General features: G+C 41.6%; 1 protein-coding gene across 11 annotated transcripts in view; it reads left to right on the forward strand.

Moving 5' to 3' along the window:
• Nucleotides 1–20024, forward strand: part of satb2 (SATB homeobox 2) — a 242449-nt gene that overhangs the window by 164340 nt on the left and 58085 nt on the right. For 9 of the 11 annotated variants that reach the window (XM_073046915.1, XM_073046910.1, XM_073046920.1 and 6 more), the window contains 2 exons: nt 12400–12504; nt 14949–15056. In XM_073046915.1, coding sequence (XP_072903016.1) covers nt 12400–12504; nt 14949–15056 — 213 coding nt within the window. Of the gene's footprint in view, nt 1–12399; nt 12505–14948; nt 15057–15980; nt 16749–20024 lie in introns of those variants that run through there. The other 2 variants (XM_073046919.1, XM_073046911.1) reach the window with 2 other exon arrangements.

Consider the following 20024-nt stretch of genomic DNA (forward strand, 5'->3'; position numbering starts at 1 on the left):
CCCACTTACCACCCCACCAACCTCCGGATCGAGCATATTACTCTCCGCAACTTCCGCCACCTTCAACAGGACTCCACCACTAAGGACATCTTTCCCTCTCTACCCCTCTCTGCTTTTCACAGGGATCGTTCCCTCCGTGACTGCCTGTTCCACACGTCCCTCCCCACAGATCTCCCACCTGGCACTTATCCCTGCAAGCGTAAGTGCTACACCTGTCCCTACACCTCATCTCTTACCACCATTCAGGGCCCCAAACAATCCTTCCAGGTGAGGCAACACTTCACTTGTGAATCGATTGGGGTAATCTATTGCATCCAGTGCTCCCGGTGTGGCCTCCTCTACATTGGCGAGACCAGACACAGATTGGGGGACCGCTTCATCGAGCACCTTCACTCCATCCGCCACAACAGACAGGATCTCCCAGTTGCCACCCACTTCAACTCTGCTTCACATTCCCATTCGGATATGTCCATACATGGCCTCCTCTACTGCCATGATGAGGCCAAACTCAAATTGGAGGAACAACATCTCATATACCATCTGGGTAGTCTCTAGCCCCTTGGTATGAACATTGAATTCTCCAACTTCCAGTAATTCCCTCCCTCTCCCTTCCCCCATCCCACCTGCACTCTGTCTCCTCTTCTAGCTGCCTATCACCTCTCATGACTCTGCTTTCTTCTACTACCCATAGTGCTTTCCCCTTAGATTCCTTCTTCACCACTCCTGCCTATTCCCTCCCTGTTTCCCCTCCCCCACCCCTTGATCTTTCCTCTGATTGGTTTTTCACCTGGCACATTCCACCCTCCCCCCACCTTCTTTATAGGGCCACTGCCCCCTCCTTCTTTAGTCCTGACAAAGGGTCTCGGCCTGAAACATTGACTGCTCCTTTCAACGGATGCTGCCCGACCTGCTGAGTTCATCCAGCTTGTTTGTACACCTTGATTCGACCACAGCATCTGCAGTGTACTTTGTGTAACCCAACTAGTCAGACCTGTGGAACTGTACTGGTAACACACTTCCATTCTGATAAATACACATCAACCACAACCCATTGCCTAATGTCACTCTGCAAATTTTGGACTCTGTTTGGTATCCTTTCTTGAATCTCATAGGCTTTTACATTTTTGAACATTCTACTCTATGGGATCTTGCCTTGCTAAAATCCATATTGCCCTCAAAGACCATAGTTCAATCATGTCAATCAGATAAATTCCTTTCATTCTTTAGAGGTGATGTAGAGGGGGTTCACTGGGTTTAGCCTGTGGTGAGTCACCTGGGACCATACTTGCTGGGATTCGGAAGAAAGAGAGGGAATCTTATAAACACAACAAAGGCTGTAGATGCTGGAAATCCAAAGCAACTTACACAAACTACTAGAGGAACTCAGCATATCAGGCAGCATCTATGGAAGTGAATAGATGGTCAACGTTTTGGGAAGAGACCCTTTTTCAGGACTGAGAAGGAAGGGGGAAGATGGCAGAATAAAAAGGTGGAGTGGACCAGAAGGAGGTGAGTTGGAAAGAGACAGGTGAAACCAGGTGGGTGGGAAAAGTCAAGGGCTGGAGAAGAAGGAATCTGATGGGAGAAGAGAATGGACCATAGGAGAAATAGGGGAGGAGGGGACCCAGGGGAAAGTAATTGGCAGGTGAGAAGAGGTAAATGGTCAGAGTGGGGAATAGAGGACGTGGGGGTGAAAGTTGTTTACCTGAAGGAGAAATCGATATGCATACCATCAAGTTGGAGGCTACCCAGATGGAATATAGGTGTTGCTCCTCCACGCTGAGGGTGGCCACATCTTGGCATGAGAGGAGGCCATGAACCGACATGTCAGAACAGGAATGGGAATTAAAATGTTTGGCCACCAGGAAGTGCCGCTTGTGGCGAATGGTGTGGAGGTGCTCAAAGACGTAGTCCTCCAATTTATGATGGTCGTTAGCAATGTAGAGGAGGCTGCATCGGGAGCATTGAACACACTAGAGGATCCCAGCAGATTCACGGGTGAAATGTTGCCTCGCCAGGGAAGACTGTCTAGGGTCCTGACTGGGGGTGAGGGAGGAGATACATGGGCAGCTGTAGCACTTAGGCCACGTGCAGGGATCTTGTAGAAAATTATGACAGAGATAGATAAGATAGAAACAGAAAAGTTGTCTCCACTGGTAGGTGAGACTAGAACTTGAGGAGATAGCACCACGACTTGTGGGAGTAGACAGAATGGAGACGAGGAGGAACTGTTTTCCCCAGAGACTAGTGGATCTGTGGAATTCTTTGCCTAAGAAACAGTAGGGTCTATCTCATTAAATATATTTAAGAGACAGATAGATTTTTGCATAGTAGGGGAATTAAGCATTACAGGGTAAAGGCAAGTAAGTGGAATCGAGTCTATGGCGGGGTCAGTCATGATCTTACTCAATGGTGAAGCAGACTCAGTGGACCATTTGGCCTATTCCTGCACATATTTCTTATGTTGTTACTGATAAATCCTTGCTAAAAGTTAATCCATGCTGATCTGTACAGATTTACTGTGTGCCTATAACGGGATTCCAATAATTAGCCCAATGCAAAGTTAACGTGACCTGCAATTATTTGTCTCTTCCTTCCTGCTTTTGTAAACTATGGTATGTTAGACCATAAGACCATCAGATATAGGAGCAGAAGTAGGCCATACGGCCCATTGAGTGTACTTCGATATTCAATCATGGGCTGATCCAGTTCTTCCAGTCATCCCCACTCCCCTGCCTTCTCCCCGTATCCTTTGATGCCCTGGCTAATCAAGAACCTATCTATCTCAGCCTTAAACGCACCCAATGACTTGGCCTCCACAGCCTCTTGTGGCAACAAATTACACAGATTTACCACCCTCTGACTAAAGTACCCTAATGTTAGTGTACCTCCAATCATTTGGCATTATGCCTATGGCCAGCGAAAAATGAAAAATGGTAGTCAGGGTCTCCACAATTTCCACCTGTGTTTCAACAGCCTGGGTATACTCAACTGAGCCAGGTGATTTATCCATATTCAAAGATGCTAAATCCTTCATTACCACCTCTTTCACTATAATATTTTATCTAAAGTTTCACACTCATCCTTCTTAACCACAACACTGGCATCATCCCTCTTCTTGTGTGAAAACAACTGCAGAGTACTCATCAAAGGCTTTGCACACATCCTCCCGAGATGTCAGAATTGTTGTCGTTAGCATGTATTCCGAGCTCTTGTCTTGTGTTCAGTTGATGTTGCCAAAGAACAATGCACAGGTATAGAACAATAGGACAGGTATAGATCCAATGAGATACACCACTGGTGACTCCGTGGGCATCAGTGGGAGGCATATGTCATGAAAGTGGACAGCAAATAGAGAGGAGACAATAGGAGGAAGTTCAGACCTAATGTCAAAATAGCTATGATAATTGTAGTAGTTTGAAGGACTGGCAAGTTGTTATCAAAGTTTTCAGGATGATACAGCGGGCAAGTAGACATAGGTTGAAGAGTAGAATAGTGAAGGCCACACAGTTTAAGTTATTCTCATGAGACCAAAGATCCAGGGAATAGGTAGAATTGTTTGTGGAGCAGTAAATCGTGACAAAGTTGGAGGCCACCACTGGATCTGGACTTGGAGGGGAAAATGTGAAACTCCAGCCGGGACCCAGCCTGTGGCTGAAGCTGCCACAGGTACAGCACACAACTTGAGTTCAGTTTGCACACTTGCACACAGCTGTGCATGATGTGAGTGTTGAGGGTGTGAATTTTAAACAGTTTTTATAAGGATATATCAACCACTGCTGTTAAAGTTTAACCCCTAATTTATAACTGAGGCATTTCAATAGCTTATTTACAAACTAGGACTTCTGCCAAGCATTCTGAGCCATGCTTTGTCATATTTTGAAGATACTGTACCCAGCTCCGTCACCACACAAGCTATTCTGCCCACTTTCAATTTCCAAGCTTTTCCCACTGTCATATTTTCATTGTTTTTCTCCATCCTATGTTCTGATTGTTAACCATGTTGTATTGTCTTTATAACAACAAAATTCCATGCATTGATGGATGGAATGCAGTTTGTCAGGACTATGATGAATTTTAAGTTTGCCCATGAGAAATTATGCATTATTCTTCCTCTTTCAGTATTATTACTGGATGAAATTAGGCAGGTAACTCAACGCAGTAAGGCCTATTGTATCCTGTGATCCAAGTTAAAATAACCTCCATTGTTTTACAGGGGTATAGTTGCTAATTGTTGATAAGTTCCTTAGAAGGGATTCATCTTAGGTTTATTTTCTTTCAGGCATTAATCAATTAAAATACATAGGTTAATGCATGCTTAAAATGCCAAGCCAACGGCTGGAAGGACAACTACCTCAAAACACCAAGGACTCGGGTGACTGTCTGGGTTTCCCCCTGTGCTCTGGTTTCCTCCTCCTTTAAAAAGCTGTGCATGTTGGGAGGTTAATTGTCCTCTGTAAATTGCCTCAAACGTATAAGTGAGTGGGGATTTGCTGAGAATGTAAGGAGAATAAGAAATGAGATTAATGTCGGATTAGTGTAAATGGATGGTTAAGGATCGGCACAAATGTAACTGGCCAAAAGCCTGCTTGCTAGTTGTGTCTTTGGATTGTAGACTGGATTGTATAAGCACCTGCCCTAAGATCTGAAAATGAGAAAATTCCAAATCTTTTTCTTCATAATCATATGCCACCAAAAACATTTCAGGTGTAAAAGTTAATTGTTGTTGGCTGCTGTTAGTGCTGATGCCAAACCCCTTTGTTTTCTGTAACTACCATGGAACAGTCTGAGCTGTTGCAAGTGTGATGGCGGTGGGTTCGATCTGTAACAGTGAATTCCGGTCCAAGTTTGATTCAGTGATACAAATGATGGGATGTGCTTATGCTCAGATGGAGTTTCAGGTGTTTGATTCCAAGGAGAAGTCAGTCCTTTTGAGCCTTTTAAAGAGATCATCTGTTACTCCTGGGTAGTTAATTCTTGATTACCATGCAATACTTGTTTGAAGAATGTAGTCATTAGACTTAGCATAGAACATAGAACAGTATAGTACTGTACAGGCCATTCAGCCCACAATGTTGTGCCAATCTTGATGCCAATTCATACTAAATGCCCAGCTCCTGTTTATCATCCATCTCCCTTCATTCCTTCCGTGTTCATGTGTCCATCTAAAATCATCTTCATCAATGTTCATGCCATCAGGTTGGAGGCTACCCAGATGGAATATAAGGTGTTGCTCCTCCAACCTGAGTGTGGCCTCATCACGACAGTAGAGGAGGCCATGGACTGGCATGTCGGAATGGGAAGTGGAATTAAAATGGGTGGCCACTGGGAGATCCTGCTTTTTCTGGAGGGTGAAGTATAGGGCTTGGTGAAGCAGTCTCCCAATCTATGTTGGGTCTCATCGAATTACAAGAGGCTACACCAGGAGCACCGGATACAGTAGATGACCCCAACAGACTCACAGGTGAAGTATCATCTCATCTGGAAGGACAGTTTGGGTCCCTGATTGGTAGTGAAGGAGGAAGTAGAGAGGCAGGTGTAGCACTTGTAATGCTTGCAGGGATAAATGCCAGGAGAGAGATCAGTGGGAAGGGATGAATGAACACGGGAATCACGAAGGTGGAAGTTGGAGGCAGATTTGATGGAGTTGACGAGCTCCACATGGGTGCAGTAAGCAGCACCAATGCAGTCGTCAATTTAGCGTAGAAAAAGTTGGGGAACATAGTCTATTCAGCATACCTGACTAAAAGGCAGGCATAGCTGGAATCCATATGAACCATTAATTATCTCTGTGCTTTTGTCTGTAGAAGCAATCCTCTGTCAAGTGACCATGTCAGAGCTGCTGGAACACTACTGCTTTGCTTGGACAGCACAGCTCTCAATGAACATTGGATGATTTCTGCTTATTCCAAGACTTTGGTCATCCAGTGAAGATCATGGCCAGCTCCACAAGTTGCCCACCACTTTCTTACTGGAAAGGATGGTGTCCAAGTTCTGCCCAAAGCCCTGGGGAACAGTTCTATAATTTGTGGACAACAAAATGGAAGGGAGAAAAGACCAGAAATAAATACAAAATAGAAGGGAGAAGTCAAGAGCAACTAGTATGAAGTATTTAAAAAGTTTAAGAAGTTACTCCATGCAAGTATAATAGATAGACTACAAAAGCTTATATCTTTGCAATATCTTTCCAGTTAGTAATAAGTTAGCTAATTAGAGGGCATAAATATTTTTCACAGCTCCTTTAAAGGGAAAAGTAGTTTAATAAAATATTCTTTGTGAAGCATAGACATAATTTCACAGTAGATAAGAATATGCATGCAGTTCTTTGTTAATTGCTAAGATCTGTGCCTTCCCAGCAAAGCACTATTTATTGCCCTTCCTTAAGAGGTGGTGAGCTACTTCTTGAGCCACTGTGGTGTTTCTGCTGAGGTCGATCCAAGAGTGCTCTTGAGCAGGAATTGGAATTGACATCAGTGAATACAGAGCCATGCGTGCAGCTTGTAAGGGGACCTGCAGATGGAGGTGTCCTAACGCATGTGCTGCTTGGCACAATGGTGAACTGTCCTGCCACAATGAAAACACAGAATTCTGGAAATACCAGAAAGCAGCAACTGTGGAGAGAGTCAGGCCCAATTAGTGCTTCAGGTTAATGATGCCAGATCCCTTTGTCAAGGCGTCTTGCTGCTATTTCTGCCTCCATCTCTATTTCTCTGACCCGGAGACATTTCCCTTTCCAGCAGACTGCCAGAGCCCTCATTCCAATTCAAAGCTCCCTCTGAGTTCTCTTCCTCTTTGCATCTGTTCATCTGGAAGTGCCAGCATGGCCTCGATCTTTCCAATTTCGCTACCTCATGTGTACTAATCCACCTCCCAAGAACTAGCATCTCTGTAGCCTCTCAGGCCCCATCCTGATATTCCATTAAACAGTTAACAACTAACTTGCTGATGTCATTCTGAAGAACGACTTTAATTTGCAGAAGGTGAAAGCTGACTTTATGACTACCTATCTGTTTCCCTGTCAGCTAAGATCCCAATACCCCATCATGATCTAGGAAGAGTTTCCTCCACTGGTTTCAAGCAGTGCTTGTGATATATTTCTTTTGTACTCAGTTTTGGGACTTTATTCCGGTCTTTCTGATGGGTCATCAACCATCTTCTCCCATTTCCCACAGCTCTGCCATCACACCTTCCTCGTAGCACCAAGGCAGAGTTCTGCTTCCAGCTGAGTGTTCAGTGGGACCTTTCTTCTCCACTTCTACCATCTCACAGTTTCTGTCATTGATATATCATCCGTTCCCTCCTCCATCAACAGTGCAAAAGCACTGTTGCCCCCACAGTACCCAGATCTACATTTCCGTCAGAATCAACTCTCAGTATCTTCCCCATGACACCATCCCACAAAAGCATTGGAAGTGTCACACAAAATCATTTATCTCCTTTCTTTCTAATACCCAGAATCTAGTAAACTTCTTCCGGATGAAACAATGAGTTATGTGCACATTTTTCAACTTAGTATTCGGCATTTTCTGCTCATGGTTTGATCATCTCCACACAACCAGTTCTGGTTCTGGTTGTGACTTCTTTCTGGGGCACGTCAGAGTGAATGTGACCACACATTGGTTGTTTTAATTCTCCCATTTTGACCTCTCTGTCTCTGCTCTCCTGTCATGTTCCATTGATGCTAGCAATAAGCTATATGAACAACTAATCACTCTTTGCCAAAGAGCAAATTGCAGCCTTCTGGTCTCAGTGCCGAGTTCAGCAAATTCCTCTGATGATTCTGCCATCCCCATTTTCACCTTGCCCTGCCCCAACTTTGTTCCTTGCCCTGCCCCATTACTATTCCCTTTTGCCTGTGTTACCATCCTTTTTGCCATTTAAACTTTTCCTGTCTTCCATGTGAACAAAGATCTTCTCGTTTATTCTGTCCTTCCCTCCCATGTTCTCTAAATTTAAACTTGATTAATCTTATCTGCTTCTGATGAAAGGATGTTGAATCTGTAACTTTTTGTAGCTCTCTGAATTTGATGTTGACCTTGAGGGCTTTTGGATTCTATCCTGCCCTCAACAACAGTCCACTGCTGGCGTATCTTAGGTCATGGTTACTGTAAGTGCTTCTGCTGTTGTCATTTGCAGCTCCTCCAGATTTGTCTTGTTTTTCTTGTCCCATTGCAGCCTTTTATTGCCTTGCACCATTGTCCATTTTCCCTTTTAATCATTTCCTGCCAATCTTTTATTTACTTATTGAGTCATAGATTTTTAATATCACAATGCCTGTATTTACTATCTATTCCTTATTGCCTCTGAAGAGAGAGTATAGTCAAATACACTGCCAAGTTTTTTTCTCATATTTCCTCCCATCCCCTTTTTCCCTGTCCTGTTTGTCCTTAAAACCTGTAACATCCTTAACTTTTGCTGAGATTCATCAAATGTCAGCTCTGTTCTCTCACATGAGTATGATCTTTCCAACATTTTCTGATTTGTTGCCATTTGCAGTATTTTGCTTTTGTTTATAAAACACAGATTGAGGCCTATTTGCTGCATGGTGCTCATGTGTGGAGTAGACTATCTTAATGAAGGATATTAAGGCTGCTGATTAATTAAAATGGTACTGGTGAAAAGGGAGTTCTGATGGAGGAGCTGGTGGTGCTCTTAGAACAGAGAAGTTCGAACTTGCGAATAGCTTTGTTGAAGTATATGTGGATATTGCTAAACAATTTAGAAATTACTTGAAAATGTTTAATGCAATGAGCTATTATATACAGATTCTCTTTCTACTGTGAGGTATTACATACCTCACTTAACCTAGGACTATCAGGCAGGTGTGCCTGCTTATAAGAGAAATCACTGTCAAAAGATTGTAAATACAGTGTCAGAATAACAACCTGACACATTTTCATCAGGTAGGAAATAGTCAGTCACTAATCTTAAGTAGTGCTTCCTAACTCATGCATCACAGTGTTGTTAAAGCTGATTCTGTATGAGCAAAAGAACATTGGATAAATGCTTGAAGAAAAAAATATTTGCAGGTTCAAAGTGAGTGATACTAATTGGATAGCTCTGCTGAAGATGTGATGGATAAATTGTCTTCATTCTATGCTGGATCATTTAATAATTAGCAAACAGTAAGATACCATAAACAATAGAAAATTTGCAGATGCTGGAAATCCAAGCAGCACAACAAAATGCTGGAGGAACTCAGCAGGCCAGGCAGCATCTATGAAAAAGAGCATTTTTGACATTTCTGTCTGAGACCCTTCATCAGGACTGGAGAAAAAAAGATGAGGAGTCAGAGTTAGAAAGTGGGGGGAGGGATGAAGAAACACAAGGTGAAATGGGGGGGGGGGGGTGGGAGGAGGGAGGGGGAGAGATGAAGTAAAGAGCTGGGAAGTTGATTGGTGAAAGAGAAGGGGAAATCCGATAGGAGTGGACAGAGGGCCATGGAAGAAAGAAAAGGAGGAGGAGCACCAGGGGGAGCTGATGGACAGTAAAGGAGATACAGGAAGAGAGGGAAATTGGAATGGTGAGGGGGACGTGGATCACGTGCAGACAGGAGATTTAGTATTGTGTTCAGTACAGACATTGTGGGCCGAAAGGCCTATTCCTGGCAGTATTGTTCTATGTTCCATGACTTCAACTAGTACAACTACATCTCTGCAGTTGCATCTTTTTAACTAGTGTGTTATGTGGCTGCATTTGAGGACCCAGTTTTACTGTAGCCTTTGAGACACAAGCAAAATGTGTTAACTAGGATGAGCTATAAATATAAATATAGAACCAATTTTATTTTTTGAAAACATTTGATGCCATCAATTATTATTTGCAGAACTTGTGGTAATAAGGCTGATTTAAACTAAAAATTTGGAAATTTGCAGAACATAGAACATAGAAAAGTGCAGACAAGGAACACGTACTTTGACCCACCGTCTCAGCCTTGATCCTATCTGCCTGTATATGGTCTGTGTCCCCCTATTCTCTGCTTGTTCATGTGTCTGTCTTAGTACATCTTAACTGCTGCTATCCTGTCTGCTTCCACCACTCTCCTGGCATCCACAATGCTCGGTGTAAAAAAAAAGTGCCTCACAACTAGCCTTTAAACTTCACTCTCTCACCCTAAATCTATGCCTTGTAGTTTTTATCATTTCCAACTTGGACAAAAAGAGTACAATTACCCTATTGATGCTTTTCATAACTCTATATATTGCTAATAAGCCTCCTCATCCTCCAGTGCTGCAGAGTAAACAATCCAAGTTCAATTTAAACTCTTTTATAGTTAATACTTTCTAATCCAGGCAACATCCTGGTGAACCCCTTTGCACCAAGGGAATTGTCAACTTGATTTAAAAATTCTCATCCTTGTTCCCTTAAACCTCACAGACTCTCCTCTGTGGCCCAGTGTCCAAACCTCTAAAATCTTTGCTTTCCTCCATTTCTACCCTTAAGGTTATCTGTACTTATCGCTAGTCAACTGATTGCTAACTACAAAAAGTAATAAGCCCTTCATCAAAATTGTCTGTGCAAAAGATATAAATATAAATGTCTTGAAATCTAAAATCAGATTTATATTCCTCTGCCACCCCTGTGTTGTAAATGGCAAGTTTGCTGCTTTCGTTACAAACTAGGCCTTCACTTTATCTCTCCCATCTGTGTGTTAAGGTCGCAAACTGGTTATAATTTTAATGACAGGATTCACCACAATGAGGCCAAACCAGTAAATGAGAAGGAGAAATGTGTCCAGTTCTGGTGAAGGATCTCGGCATGAAACATCGACAGTTTACTCTTTTCCATAGATGCTGCCTGGCTTGCAGAGTTCCTCCAGCATTGTGCGTGTGTAATAAATAAAAGATCAGATGATGAACCATTGTTTAGCTTCATTGACAAGAGCTATGTCACCTTAGATTAGATTACCTTTAGTCATCAAAAGTACGTTGAAACATACTGTGAAATTAAACCAGCAAGGATACATATTTTGATAATAAATGTCCTTTGAATCTTTGATGGTGCTGGGCAGCCTTCAGGTGATGCCATTCTTCTGATTCCAACATAGCAAGCGCAGAACTCACTAAACCGTATGTCTTTCGGAGGAAACTAGAGCTCTCTGAGGAAACTCTGAGGAAACTCTGAGAATGTACCAACTGCTTAAGGCAACAGCGGGATTTGAACTCTCATCGGTGATTGCTGTGCCGTGATAGCATTACACTAACCACCATGCTACTGTGCCATCCCGATTGTAATTAATTTTGTTAATCCTAAGCAACTGTAAATAATTGTTCATTGTAATAAATTATTTACTTGAATTAAAGTGATGAAATTAATTTTGTGAAAACTGCAGAAGCCCGAACTTGATACGTGGAGAAAGCATTTCAGGAGTATTGTACCTTTGTTCTATGTTCTAATACTGCTGATGTGTTGAACAGGAGTAGGCCAGGTAGACCCCAGAGCAGCTGCTATCCAAGTTCAACCACAAATGATCTGAGCCTGAGCTACAATGAATGCATTTCACTCCAGATCATTCAATACCTTCACCTAACAAAATGTCACGTTATTTCAGTCTCGGCAATCTTCGAATATCCATGGTCTTCCAGCAACTAGCTTGTTTCACCAAGTGTAGAATGCAAAGTGGGAGTGTAAATTGAATCACATTGTCTTAGAATATATTTCAAACCTATGTGAACCCAAACCTATTCTTACAGAAATACTGTTTATTTTGATTGTTTTGTTCTTGGGTAATGTGTTGTTGCAAGCTCCTTTTTATCCTCTGTCCTTACTTTCTATAAAATAACCTTCTGTAAGGCAGTGGAGCACTGAAATATTTATGATGATGGTGCTCTCATACTGTTCGATAGCAGGTTTCAGGATGTTGTCGCAGTTGGAATGAAGGAATGATGTGTGTCCAAGTCAGCACGCGGTGTGAGTTGGAGCAAATAGTGTTCCCATCATCTCAATACTCTTGCCATTCTTACAAGAGTTTTCTCTTTATTAAAATGTTACTTTTCCTCTTTTAAAGTAACCATTAGAAGTTTCTGTTATTATTAGCACATGGACTATTGGAAATGGAACATCAAATGTTGTTAGACCTTAAGCTTAGTGATTTCTGAGTAATTATTAATAGAAGTTTATTTGCGAGCATTTCTATAAATGTAGCAATAACATCTATTAACTGAGTGTGCAGTCTTTGTACTTTGGTGCTGATCTTCTGTCCAATTGCACGTCAAAACACATTTAGATAATTTCATGGATTGGAAAAGTTTGGGGGCTATGAGCCAAATGTGGAGAAGTGAGGCTAGCTCAAGTAGACAACTGGGTTGTTGTGGACCTGTTTGGGCAAAGGCCCTGTTTCCATGCTGCATAACTCTGATTCTATTATAGGTCACTCATATAGATGTATTTTGTGTCCAGGAATCCTGCAGTCCATCTTCTACTGCCCAGTGCCCAGTTAAACAATGTCATGCTCTGGGATTGGAATGGTCAACCAGTGCTCCACATACCAATATACAACATTATGTAGGTAACTTGCTGTGTAAAGCTTTATGAATGATAATTTAATGAAATAGGAAAATCTTTGAATTAATCAGTAGGTAATTTTCCCCAGTGTGCGTTAGATCAGTTTTTACTGTGAATTTGATGTACAATATAAAATTCTAAACTGAAAGAGCACTGACCCGAAGCTTTAAATCTGTTTCTCTCTTCACCGAAGCTGCTCGAACTGCTGAGTATTTCCAGTATTTATTTTTATTTCAGCTTCCAGCATTTGCTGTAGTTTGAGTTTGGATTGTTAACTCTATTAATATGAATTCACTACACTGGCTAAGTTATCCAGGTAGTGTTCTTCTGTTACTGTTTGATAAGGAGCAATTTCACTACTATTTAAAAAAAGTTTGTGTGTGTGTGTGAGAGGGAGAGTGAGAAATATGTGGTTCGTTCAAAGTTCATATATGTCACTATATACAACCCTGAGTTTCATTTTTTGCAGGCATACACAGTAAGTCCATGAAACACAAACAGAATCAATGAAAGACCTCACCCAATAGGGCGGGCAAACAATCAATCTGTAAAAGACAACCAACTGCAAATTCAAAAAAGGAAAACGATAATAATAATAATATGGATCTATTTTGATCAACAAAAACAGGAATCAGCGCTCTGTGCGCGCATATGCAATTCTGGTAAGAAGTACACACCACTAAACTTAAATGACAGCACAACCCAGAAAATGAAGACATTATCACTATAGAAGAAAAAGTTAACCAGTGGAAGAGCATGACCCTCCAGGGAAGACATCCCCACGACCTGAGCAGATTTGATGCCAACAAGAAAGCGTTGAACGCCTGGTTCGGAGTTGAAGATCTCTTCCCCGAAACACAATGGTTCCTTGTGGCAATACAGGACCGGGTGGTTAACACAAAAATATCAAAAATACGTAATAAAAGATCAACAAATTCAAGATGATAAATGTAGAAAATGCCGAGAAAAACCAGAAGCAACCCAACGCATTACAGGATCCTGTAGAAGTTTAACTCAATCTGATTACTTACACAGGCTCAATCAAGTGGCACACATCATTAATCAAAAACTTGTCGTAAAATAGAAACTCATAAAAGAAATCACACCTTACTATAAATATAAGCGTGATCCAGCTTTAGAGTCAGAATAACACAAATTATATTATGACCAATCAGTCATTACAAATAGGACAATCTGTAATAACCCTCCGGATATAATAACATAGGATAAACAAGCAAGAACTGTTTAATAGATGTAGCCTTTCCAACCACACATAACTTATAGAAACCAAAAAGTGAAAAACGCCAGAAATATGCTGAATTAGAAAAGGAAACTGAAAGACTTTACCTCATGTACAAGGTATCCATTGTTCCGATAGTAATATCCACAACTGGTGCCACCCCAAAGGCACTACACAATAGCTTTAAACAATTTGGGCTACACAGTAAAATCTATGTAAATCTTCAGAAAGCCACAACACTAAGCACTGCTAGAATAGTTGGAAAGTTCCTAGCAATTGACAAATGAGCATGCTTGGATATGCCCATACCTCAGGTTTTACCAGCTGGACCTAAGAAAAATAAATAAATAAAGAAGCAATAAATATCAAGAACATGATGTAAAGAGTCCTTGAATGTGAGTCCATAGTTTGTAGGAGCAATTCAGTGATGGGGTGAGTGAAGTTATCCCCTCTGGTTCATGAGCCCGATGGTTGATGCTAATAACTGTTCCTGAACCTGGTGGTGTGGGTCCTGTGGCTCGTGTACCTTCTTCCTGATAGCAACAAGGAGAAGAGAGCGTGACCTGGATGGTGGGGGTCCTTGACAATGGATGCTGCTTTCTCGTGCCTTCACTCTGTGTAGATGTCTCAATGGAGGCAAGGGCTTTACCCATGATGGACTGGGCCATAGCAACTACTTTTGTAGGCTTTTCCATTCAAGGGTATTGGTGTTTCTATACCAGGCCTTTTTGCAATCGGTCAATATATCTTCACCACATATCTATAGATCAGACAACCTGCTGATTGTAGCAGGAAGAGTGGTGGGATGGCTGTATGGAATATACCTTTCAAGGGGAATACAAAGGAAAGTACTTTTTACAGAAAAAAAGTGTGATAGGTGAGCATGCAAAATATTCTTACTGTCACTGTCAATTACAACTCATTGACATAATTGATTCCTGATGTGTACTTCAAAAGCAGATACCCTGTCTGTTAGCCCATGTCCCTTTTTCTGCATGAAGTGAAAATCTGGTTTGATGAGGCAATGAAATTGCTGATGTATCAGGTAATGGTTTTACTTTGAAGGTACATTGAGATAAGAGGACCACTTCCGCTGGCTGACTGTGTTAAGTTCTGCCTGCACCCAATCAGCCACCTGGTGGGTCTCCTCATGAAGCCATTGTCAACTCAAGGGTAAATCCTGGCCTTCTGTTTCCTTCTGTAGCAAGCCCACATTAGATCAGCTGAGCACGGAGTGCCACTGGGATCGGCAGTCATAAGAGAGTCGGTGACCCATTCACCCACGCACCCAGCTGAAGGAGGATGCTTAAAGGTGAGCTGTTTTGTGTTGGGAAAGGGAGGGTTGACAATAACGCAGATTGGAATATTGGTTTATTATCACTATCATGTATAGTAAGAGACCATGATAAAGCTTGTTTGCACACCATCCAGGCAGGTCATGCCATACCAAAGTACATTGAGGGGGTAAAAAAGGGAACAGAATGCAGAATAAGATGCTGCAGCTACAGAGAAAGTGCAGTGCAGTTAGACAAATGAAGTGCAAGGGTGTTAACATGGTATACTGGGAGATCAAGAATTTATCTTCAGAGTATGAGAGGTTCACTCAAGAATCTAGTTACAGTGGGATTGAAACTATCCTTAATCTAGTGCTATGTACTTTCAAACGTTTGTATCGTCTGCCCAGTGGGAGAGGGGAGAAGAGCAAATATTAGGATAGGAGGGATCGTTGATTGTGTTGGCTGCTTTCCCAAGGCAGTGAGAAGCGTAGACGGAGTTAATGGAGGGGAGGCTGGCTTGCAAGATATGCTGGATCTCTGTAAGTGAACAAAAATGAATCACCAGATTAAGGTTTTAAATCATTACAATAGCTGCATCAGCTGTATCAGTGAACGAGTGGATTGCTCACAAGTAGATATGGAAGAAGGCAGTCTTATTCGAGCTGGTGTGGGTACAGCTGTTAGTGCCCTCGGTCCCTGCCTCATATGGAGGCAGACAGCCGTGTCATGCAGTATGCAATGGCTCTGCTTCCTGAATCTTGACTACAAAGCACAGCCGTAAATTAGCAAAGTGTTCCAATAAAACAAGGCTGCAAACAGCAATGGTGAAATCTGGAATTTCACATATATGAGAGTACCAGTTGTGTTCTTTGCTGGCTCATGCATAGCAGTTACATTTATAAATAAATTACTCACGCAGTAATTTTATTTTGTTAATCAATGGTTGATTCTTTATGCAGGTGATGGTCCTGGGCCTGTTCTCCTAACCTCTACCTACCAAAGTCACTTCACTGAAAACACTGAGCAAAAATAGCTCTTAAAATTAGCAAGCAGCAGTCGTGAAGAAATAAAAGACTTTAGTTAGGCCACAGGTGAAATACTGTGTGTTGTTCTGATTTCCACACTATAGGAGGGTAGGTTTACACTGGAGAGGGTGCAGAGGGGATTCACAGGATGTTGCCTGGGATGGGGCATGTCAGTTTTTAGGAGAGGCTGGATAGGCTGTCTTTCTCTTGCAATGGAGAAGGCTGAAAGGGGATGTGATGGAGTATATGCAATTATGAGGGGCATAAATGGAATAGATAGGAAGAAACGTTTCTCCATAACAGTGGCAGTTAAAACCAGAGGGCACAGGTTTAATATGAAGAGAAAGAAATTAGAAAGAATTGGAGGGGGAAAAAAAATCACCCAGAGTATGGTTGCCACCAAGCATTCTGCCTGATGAATTAGTGGAGGAAAATATTCTCACAACATTTGAAAAGTACCTGACAGGCACTTGAATTGCTTGTCAAGGAGGCTGTGAATCAAATACTGGTAAATGGAATGGGGAATGATGAGTACTCGGAGGCTAGCGTGAATAGAGTGCACTGATTGGCCTATTTCTGTACTGTGTGGCTCTACAATCCTATAATTTGCATTTCTATCATTGTCTTCAAAGCCCCTGATCATCCTAAAGCATTTAACAACCAGTTCACTACTGTCTGAAGGGTAGTCACTGTAGGGATAAAAACTGACAGCCAATGTGTGCACAGCAAGATAGGACAGGAATCAGCCTGGTAAGGAACTGCCTTCTTTTGTGATGTTGTTGGGGTGTGGGGTAAGGGAGATGAGTAAATGTTTCCCAAGACTGTGGGGGGATCGCACTTGCTCTCTATTGCACCAGTGCAGTGAAAGCTTTTGCATCCACCTCAAAGAGCAGTTTACCTCCTTCCTCCAAGGCAATCTGCTCCTCTGTCTGATATGAGGTCTCAAACGAAACTAAACTCCACAGAAACCTACTAAAGGTCTTCAGTCTCAAACAAAGCTAAACTCTAAAATAGATACTAAAATATTTATGTCTATAACTGAAAATGTAACTTTAATTATCTTTTAACTCAAACGTACTGGTCATCACAAATGGCATTTGAAATACAAATGAAATGTCAGCACTTTTGGAACATCCTTTGCATTTTCAATCCGCCAGCATACAATAACGTCAAATTAATTAAATTTACATTTTTAAAAACTTCATTATTGAATCCAGCTATATATTGAAGAAAATACTTAGTAGTAAACAGCACAATACAGACCTGTGCATAGTGAACCAGATAATCTCTGGTGCTTTTCTATGATGACATTGCTTCTGACAAACTCAGATACAATTGGCTCACATTGCTGTTATTTGAATTATTCAGTTATTGTCACTTTTGGAATAAATGCTTCCTATGTTTTGTCATTGGATATCCTCCATCTATTTGCTCCCTTTTGGCACAAGTTATTTTCCAATAACTGATTTAACTCCCAACTAACACTGAATTAGAAGTTTTGTGATTACCTGGTAGGGGAGAAGTTTCCACTATACCTTGGTGAAATTGAAATGCTGAAGAATTTACAGTGTTCCCATAAACCCGATGAGAATAGCAGCTCAAAATTAACCTCGCGTGAATTCCAAGCAACTCTACATTATTTACCAGTTAGACCTAGGGATGAGATGAGATGTCCTCGACAAGGCAGGGATAGTGAGTGTTCAGGCCATGATGGTAAAAGCACAGCTTCAGTGGTCAGGGCATGTCATCCACATGAAGGATTCCCGAATCTCCAAGCAGTTAGTGTATGGTGAGCCCCATAAGAACTCCAAAGACCGCAATAAAGAAAAGATTGCACATGCTGGGCTTGTACTAAAATGGCTGGAACAGACTATGCTAGACCGGTGTGGCTGGCAACTCTCGGCTAGAACCGCTCACAATAACCTGGAGGAGAGACGTCGAGCAGTACTAATTGCTGCCCACGTCGAGTAGTACTAATTGCTGCCCACGTCGAGCAGTACTAATTGCTGCCCGACAAAGAAGGAAAGAATAGCAGCAGCTGCATTTCCAGATCCAAGACAGTTTTCATGTCCTTATTGTGGACATCTATGTCGCTCAACAGAACTTCACAAACATAACGTCCATTAGCAAATATGATGGACAATCAGACAATCAAGTCATCCATCAATCAATCAATCAATCAATCACCAAATAAACCCACTGCTGAAAGTCAGCACTGGTGTTTAACAACATCAATATGCTCTAATTATGAAATTTGTAAAAAGAGATATTAAAAAATTAATATTTTGACTTTCCTCTGCCAATCATTTTTACAGTCTATATCCCTTTCTACCTCTAATTTGACTTTATTCAGCCTATTTTCTTATCTATTCTTCCTTTCTTTCTGCATCCCTGATTCCCAATGCCTTGTTATGAATCCAAAGTCCCTGAACCCTTCAATCCACTATTTGTGCATACTTCCAGTGCAAACAATTTTCTGAGCTGAGGACTGTGGGAAAGTATAAAATTAGCAAATCCAGATAAGTTAGAGGGGAAGCAAAATAGAAACAAGAAGGACAAGCAGAATGTGTCACGACATATTGTTAGCTAAGACAAAATGGAATCCTCTGTAAATATCCTAACAATGAAAGGTTACGAAGAGGAAAGAACTGGTCAGGAGGGTAAAGCAGAAATACAGTATTTTATGTACTGTAGTTACCAAGGAATGGAATGCTGCCACATTTAGTAAAGAAGGGAGTCATAGGAAATAGATGGGGCAGATGAAATATTGGAATGATAGTCTATGTGAAAAGTGGATGTCATCTGGTCTGGGTATGATACGTTCCACATCATTTTGAGAACTGAAAGTGGAAATTAAAGTGTGGTTAACTAAGGCCTCCCAGTCTTTCCAAGAAGCAGGAATTGTGGCAGGAGACCAGACAATGACATGTATTGGATCCTTCTTCAAAGTGAGATGCAAGAAAAAAACTCAGCAACTATTTATCTGTCAGTTTAACTCCAGGAATGGGGAAGTATTTCTAAACAATCTTCAGGGAAAGTACAGTCACTTAGAGAAGTCTAAATTAATAAAAATGATAAACAACAATAACACAAGGGATTCTCTCAGAAGCTGTAAATGAAGAGCAATAAACAAAATACTGGAGGAACTCCAGGTCAGGCAGCATCTATGGAGGGTAATAAACAGTTGATGTTTTGGGCTGAGACTGTCCATCAGGAGTGGAGAGGAAAGGAGCAGACACCAGAATAAGACGGTGAAGAAAGGAGAAGGAGTACAAACTGGCAGGTGATAAGCAAAACCAGGCGAGAGAGGAAGGTGGGTGAGTGGGGAGAATGAAGTAAGAATTTAGGAGGTGACAGTGGAAGAGGTGAAGGGCTGAAGGAATATGATAGGAAAGGAGAGTGGATCGTGGAAAGAGGAGAGGTTCCAGAGGGAGTTTATGGGCAGGTGAGGAGAAGAAGAGGGCAGATGTTCAAGGCAAGTTGATTTTTCTAATTGAGCTTCCTAACAAGGTAACAGAGATTATTTAAGCTTATGTAGTAACTGCTATGTGAAAGCATTCTCCTGTAAAGAGCTAGTTAAAAAAAAATTAAAGCCTGTGAAAAACAATTGTTGGCAGCGCAGATAAGAGGCTGGGTTGCGGACATGGAGAGCAGTCCCAATAAATACAAAAGGGATTCCTTCACGTTTGGATCTGAATGGTGAACAGGCACAAAGGGAAGAGGAGGAACAGATTAGGGTCCAGTCAAATGATGCATTCATGGAGGCAAAGAGCAAAGCTGAAATACTTTTCAGGCTAGAGAGACATAGATCATGGCATTCCCCAGGAGTCAGTGCTTTTGATTATACATCGATAGATCAGTGGGATAATATTTCCAAATCTGCTAATGGCCCGAAGGTTGGAAATGTAGTAAAAAAAATATGGAAGATAGTGGTAGTCTTCAAAATGATGAGGTGCATGGGCACATGACGGATGAAAT

Source organism: Hemitrygon akajei, chromosome 5 (genome assembly GCF_048418815.1).
Source record: "Hemitrygon akajei chromosome 5, sHemAka1.3, whole genome shotgun sequence".
Taxonomy (NCBI): domain Eukaryota; kingdom Metazoa; phylum Chordata; class Chondrichthyes; order Myliobatiformes; family Dasyatidae; genus Hemitrygon; species Hemitrygon akajei.